Below are 7,280 nucleotides of genomic sequence, written 5' to 3'. Positions count from 1 at the left end.
AGAGAGAGAGAGAGAGAGAGAGAGAGAGAGAGAGAGAGAGAGAGAGAGGAATATATCCTCTACAGCCCTGATCGTAACATCCACAAACAATGAAGTGCATGTGTTGGTTGAAACCTGAGAGGACAACACCCTGCTCTACCCAAAGTTGGCTGCAAGAAGCTGAACATCATTATTTCTTACTTGGATAACCAGCTTGTTCTTAATGCGAATTAAAGCTCGTCCGGAGGATATTCATCTCAGGAGAGGGAAAGAGCATTTACACAGAAACCAGGTCACAGGACTGTACTTACACTTATTATCAAGCATTTTCAGGAAAAAAATTCATAAAATTTTCTTTAAAATTCAGATTGGAGGTGGCCATGCTGCATTCCTTTTATCTCAGTGCTCTGAAGGCAGAAGCAGGCAGATCTCTGTTAAGAGTTAGAGGCCAGCCTGGTCTATAGAGTGGGTTCCAAGCCAGCTAGGACTACACAGAAACATTATGTCTTGGAAAACCAAGCCAAGCCAACCCAAACCAAACTAAACAAAAAACCAACCAACCAACCAACCAACCAAAAAACATCCAAACAACCCTAACCCTCAAAAACGTAATTCAGATTGGGAGATGGAGAGATGTGTTGGTAGTTAACACGACTTACTGCTGTCTGAGGTCCCTGGTTCACTTCCCAGCACTTATATAGCTCCTAGCTCACACAACACCTGGTAACTCATTCTAAGGGATCCAAAGCCCTCGCCTGCCCTGCAGTGAGCACCCACATACACATCTGTGTAGAGAAGACGACACATACATAAATAACAAGTCAAAACAAATGAAGACAGGGACTGGAAAGATGGCACAGAGGTTAAGAACACCTGCACTCTCCCAGAAGACATGGCTTCAGTTCCCAGGACCAGAGGGAGTGGCTCACCACCATCCTTACCTCCCACTCCAAGGCATCTGACCCTCTTTGGATCCCCGTGCACCAGGCATGGGTACTGTGGGAAAACTGATAATATAGGTTGAAGTCCACCATGACTGGATAGCCTTTGAGCTTGGCGAAATATGGGAGACTCCCTTCTGGTTAGCAGGACTTCTCCTTCTCTGACCTTGTCCAGGGAATTCTAAGCCTCTACATTCACCTCTACCTGAGGAATGTCACGTAGCCTCTATTTGTTTATAAGATCAATTTCCTTTCTTCTGGCAAAACCTGTTCATCTAGAACCTGAGATTCCCTTAATGGCTTCCCCATACTGAAGAGGTATTCCAGGCACCCTAAGCCCCCAGCCCCCCAAAACCTTATAAGCCTTCAGTCACCCTAAGTAAAGCTGACCTGCCTCCTAACAAGCAGTCCCAGTGTGGTCACTTACCATACGTACCCACAGGGTTCCCAAACCTATCCCACACCTCACTGTTTCTGCTCCCTTTGCCTTTGAGGACTGAACTGGTAGACCATCCACCTGCGTGAGGAGACCCACAGTGTGCATTCATTCATTCAGTGTAACATAAAATCAATCTTTAAAAAAGAGGTTAGGAGGGCCGGAGAGATGGCTCAGCAGTCGAGTGTGTACTTCACAGGATGTGAGTTCTGTTCTTCATGGCCACATGGCAACTCATAACCCTCTGTAACTTCAGTAGTTTGAAGCCCTCTTCTGGCTTCCTTGGGCAATGCATGCATGTGGTGCATAGATATACATGCATGCAGAACACCCATATGTACAAAATTTTTAAAAAAATTAAATCTTAGAAAACTAAAAATAGGGAACAAAGCAGAATCCCAAATAGCTTTCTTCTTTCTGCACATTTTGTTCTTCCACCCTCCTGTGCCCCTCAGACACTGGCCCTAGACAACTGCCTTTCTGGTTTCTGTTTCAACATGGCACGACTTCACATTGTTTTAGGGCAGGCTCTGCAAGTCTCAACATCTGACTCTTACCCACTTGTCTCAGTATATCAGACATTAAAGGCACAATATGGTCAGACTAGGAAAAACAGGGAAATGGGTTTAGTGACACCCTGCCAAGTCTGTCTTCAAGTTGCTAACATTGAGATTTTACAGAAAGAGAAGGGAGCTGGGGTAGGTACTCCTGCTGGAGCGCGGGATTTTGCCCAGCTGGGGCAGGCACTCCTGCTGGAGCGAGGGATTTTGCCCAGCGAGTGATCAGACTCATCTCCACTTCTGCAGGAGGAGCTGTCAAAGTTGGTATTACCGTCAACACCGAGGGGAACAATCTGGTTCCCATAAGTCTTGCTCTGCGGAAAAGCATCGTCATGTCGTGATTCCTCCCATCCGTCTTGTTGGGCTTGCCATGAAGCTGAAGAGCAACAGGAAAGCGGGCAGTAATCAAAGAATCAGAGTGGCCAGACAAGAGTTGATGAGGCGAGTGAAGGGTGCCCTTCCATTCTTCCATATTCTTCAGAGTATGTGTCACAGGGCTCAAACTTGATCACATAATAACCTTATTTTTAATTTTCTTGAGTCATGTTCATATTGCTTTTCAAAGTAACCATTTGGAATTATTCAAGACCTCTAGTTCCCCTACATCCTCATACAAATGCCAATAATCTCACTCTCTCACTCACGTGTATACACACACACACACACACACACACACACACACACAGTAACAAAACTTCAGCCTAGAGGAACAGCAATACCCCGTAAACCAAGCTTTAACATGGCTGCTGCAGGAAGATTTTGACCCTGACACACACACACACACACACACACACACACACACACACACACACACACACAAAAACAAATAAATAAGCTAAGGGTTCACCATCTGCTCATCTGGTAAAAGCACTTGCCACAAAAACTTAACACCTCGAGTTCCATCCCCTAAAGCCACAGTGAAATGAGAAAACCAACTCACCAAAGTTGTCCTAATTTTTACACGCACAGGCATGTGAACGCGTGCACATACACAAAGTACTTAAAGATCAAAATATATAACATTAAATATATGTAAATAAATATTAATAAAGTTAAAATATTTAACACTTAAAACTCACAAATAACAGAAAGCACAAAGTGTTATAAAACGACATTTATTCTGCAACATTATCATAATGAATTGCATCTCTTTGGTAAAAATAAACTTTATAAACATTTTAATAGTCAGAGATTAGATACAAAAACTAAACGTTTGTAAGTTGCTTCTGCTATAAGCAAGGCTGGCAACTGAGAAGTGGTTCACTTGTGGCTGGTCATCTATTGGCAGTTAAACTCAAGTTTTTATGCTACATCAGGAAAAAAACAATTTAAAAACAAATTCTTTAATCAAAAGGTATTCTTATACTTAGTTTAAAAATAAATAATAGTTACAATGAATTGGCAATTTTACATTTTATACACTATATGATGGCAACTTAATACTTTAACAATGGCACTGGCAGTTAGATGCAAAGAATATTCTTGAAAAATGGCAGGGATAACATTAAAATATTCTATTTTGCCTTTCAATAAATATTTGATTACATCATTAACACATTGGACTAAACTTTAATCAAAACTTAAACATTTCAAAATTAAAAACAAATCAAAAAACGAAAAACAAAAAAAACCTACGACATATATGTAAACCAGAAAGCCTCAAAAGCCGCTTTATATAGTTTTCAAAAGGCATTAAGCTGCTGTTCATCTGGGACAACAGCCTAAGCTACTGAAAAGGCCTCCAGGCTACAAGACATAAGCATTCCCCCAACACTTGCTCCAGCTTTGAACTATGCCAATGCTAACATGTATTAACTGACCATCTAGTGTGAGCCCTTTACATACTGCCTCAGAAAGCACTGAGAACATATGCTCAACTATACAAAGGAATCCCAGTCAAGAGAAGCAGAGCTGGCTATGAGAACAGAAAAGGCTCCAAGGAAAGGGGGTGACACACCCCTTGCTTTTCTACTGATCTAGGCAATGTTTCATTCTAAATTTGAAATCCAAAAAAAAAAAAAAGAAGAAGAAAATCAACTATTTTAGTAATATATTGCACAAACAAATTTTAAAGTTATACTCAAGAAACACTGATTCTCTTGGCAAAGTGGAAAATAAAGTTAATAGTGCTAAGTAAGACACAACTTCTTTTAGGAATCCATTAGAAATGGAATTCGTTCCAACAAAATTCTATTTTGGTGTAAGACAAAGAATACCTTAGCTAAAACCAGTTTTAAATTACTGAAACAAGTGTGCTGTCCCTGGATTTCTAAGCTGTGTTTACTGCACAAAGCTTGTTATTTATTGGGAATTTCTAGCCCATACAATTCGTCGCCTGGATGGTTCCAAGCCATGCTTCAATCTGAGCACACCAAACAGGAGCATAATCTCTCTCCAAGAACATCACAAGGGACCAAATTACAAAGGTTCTCCCCTTGAGGGTGGATGTTTAGACAGCAGCAGCAGATGCACAGTGAGAAATCGAATCCTGGAAGAGCTAAGTGCAAGGTGTTAGGGAACTCGGCTTATTAGTTCTAAGTGCACAGGCACATACCATTCTTGCTAACGGCTGTTGTTTTAAACAAGAGGCCATTTGAAGGAGGAGGGAAAGGAATTTAAGTCACTGCCTAAACGCGAATCTGGAGAGGTCTTACTCTTGGAGCTGAGAACAACTCTCTCCTCCTACTTCAGATCATTTTCCTCCATTTGCAGAACAACTTGCCCACTGCACAGGGACTTAAGAGGCATGCTGGTGGTGGAGCATGGGATGTGGTGACCCTGTGAAGGGCCCATCCAGAAGGGTGTGGTGACTAGCTTCACAATTCCCTGCTATCAACTGAACTCTACCATCTCTTCAAGATTTGTACCAAGATAAGACCACACTTCTGTTTGGTGTTTTATTCACTGCAGTAAAAACTAACTTCATTTAACTGTTTTCTGGAGAGAAAACATTTATGAATTAGAAAAATTCCAAATTCCTTATCCTGCACTATCAATAAAAGAAGAATGTCTATATTTTAGTAGCACCAATTCCATTAATTTGGCTATCCAGATTTAATTACGACTAACATGGAAACGGGAGTGTATCAATACTGTCATAGCTTAAGTGTTGTCAATTAAGAAACAGGCTTCTGTTTTTCTTCTCATTTGACAGTATTGCCCAGGAAAAAAAATTAGAAGTAAAAATAAAAACATTTGTCTCTTTAAAAAAGTCCATAGTCATAAAAACATTTGAAAGCAGGAAACTAACCTGAGCCTGTGTATGTTGCATACAGCAAGTGTATATATGCATATAAATGAGAAAAATTCAAAGGCTGCTGTCTAGAATACAGGATGTATCATTAGATAAGACTAAACTTTCCCAAAGTTTCTCTCACCACTGTAAAAATATATATATATGTGTGAGTTATAGTATTAGTATCCCTGCTCTAAATACTATAATCAAACTGTAAGTGATATGAAAACTGACTTATATAAGCAGTTCCATTCAAATACTTAAAATATCTTAGCCAATGCACTTTTGAAATAGTAATATAAAATCGTTTAGCATGGATTAATGGCACATACAGGTATTACATTGCCTTTTTAAAGAGTTTTGTGTAAGATCCAATTTTTACATGTATTTTGAAATCCCTGAAGATATTTATCTCTGTATTTTCCTTAATAGGAACATTTAATAATGTTTTAAATCTAATTCATTACACATTTAATTTAAATTATAAAAAGTTTGGAAAGTCTTATCCTCAATGACTTTCCTTTACTTATGTCATAACATATCTTCATTACAGTACGCTTAGAAAACAAGTGCAAGGTTCTCTTTCGTTGCAAGTATGTCACGTTGAATGTCATTCCATGACACGCTCTGGCTGTATCCTCTCATCAGACAATTCTTACTTAACAAAGATAGCTAGCAGCCAAAACTTAAACCCTTGCAGAGCACTCTGGGAAAAGGTAAAGGCCCCAGTGAAGCTATGCATTAATTGTGAGGTAAAAACACTTCAAAGATAACTATTGCAGGAGGAATTAGTCTTAGGATGAGCCACACCCCAAATGGCCTTTCCTAACCCTTAGAGCAGTTATATTCTCTACAAACCAGAGGACCTTCTAGGCATCTAGATCTCTCCAATTCACACGGCCACGCTCACGCTGTAACAAGAGTAACTGAAAACAAAGACAAAAGACCCCCATTTCACCCTCCGCAGCGTGTCGGGGAGAAGCGTGCGGAAGATGCCGGGAACTAGTTAAGAGCAGACCGGGGAGAAACAGGAGAAGTCCGGGTACCAATTTTTAACCCATTACCAAAGAGGTTTCTTCCTCTGAGTTTAAGACAGAGGCTGAGAATTTTCCTATACAAAATTTTCCACATCTGGGAGACACTTATTCACAGAAATTAAATTGTGGGGTCCTTCATGTCAGATTTACAATTAGGCATGATCCTAAGAGCAACTGATTAATTAAACAAAAAAAGAAAAGCAACCAGAAAAGATTTAGAAAGAAACGAGTGCCCCCCCCCCCCCCAGCTAAAGAGGCCCATCCCATATGGCTCTGGTATCCCTTGTGAAAGTTAAGAAGAGTATTGCCACACTTTAAAATAACTTCGCACTATAAGTCTTTCTACTTTTTCCGGTGTTTTTGACTTTGTGCCTTTGCAGTACTTATTAGGGAACCAAGGCAGGTGCGGATTCCAGCAAGGTGGAGCAGCGACCCAGCTGCTTCTTTGAGCTCCTCATCAATCTCTTGACATGACTGTTTTGGGATCTTTTTGCCTGGCTGCCCTTTCAGAGTACTGTCTCCATGAGCTTGTGGTGCATAGCCACTGTCTCCAAGAGGATCTTCCTCATCCTCGGCATCTGTCTCCTCTTCACTGTGGAAGCCTTCGCTGCCGTCACTCCCACCACTCCCGCCATGGCTACTCTTTGGGACGAATTCATACACCTCATCCACAGAGGACAGGGAAGACATGCTAGCCCTGGATGCGCAACGCTGTGCTGCCACGCTGTTGGCACTGTAGTTATGGTCTGCCTTTGGATCGATGCTGGAGGTTGGAGAATGGCTCTCCTGCAGTTGCAGAGCACTGGGGGCACTGAACGCGCTGCCGTAACTTCTCTTCTTCTGCAGTGATGTTTTAAGAGGCAGAGGCTTCTCGCCTGTGGGAAATAAAACTTGTATCAACATGTCAGACGTATGTGCTTGTAAGATCAGACCCCTGAAAACTCTCACTTTTGAGTAATAAGAGCTTGGAATTAGTAGTTTTATAGGATTCCCCCAATATACTATTTTATCTACAGTCATTAGTCTGAAACATTTAAAAACCATTTGAAAGATAACTTTGAACTATTTGCAAAGAATGTCTCAGTATGCCCA

General features: G+C 40.9%; 1 protein-coding gene across 3 annotated transcripts in view; it reads right to left on the bottom strand.

Annotated features, from left to right (window-relative positions):
- Positions 1 to 6,458: 6,458 nt before the first annotated feature.
- Positions 6,459 to 7,280, bottom strand: part of Foxn2 (forkhead box N2) — a 36,063-nt gene continuing 35,241 nt past the window's right edge. For all 3 annotated transcript variants that reach the window (XM_021218481.2, XM_029531401.1, XM_029531402.1), the window contains exon 6: positions 6,459 to 7,063. In XM_021218481.2, coding sequence (XP_021074140.1) covers positions 6,531 to 7,063 — 533 coding nt within the window. In that variant the 3' untranslated portion in view covers positions 6,459 to 6,530. The remainder of the gene's footprint in view (positions 7,064 to 7,280) is intronic.

This window comes from Mus pahari, chromosome 18, assembly GCF_900095145.1.
Source record: "Mus pahari chromosome 18, PAHARI_EIJ_v1.1, whole genome shotgun sequence".
Lineage (NCBI taxonomy): Eukaryota > Metazoa > Chordata > Mammalia > Rodentia > Muridae > Mus > Mus pahari.
This window is presented reverse-complemented; position numbering and strand designations above follow the sequence as displayed.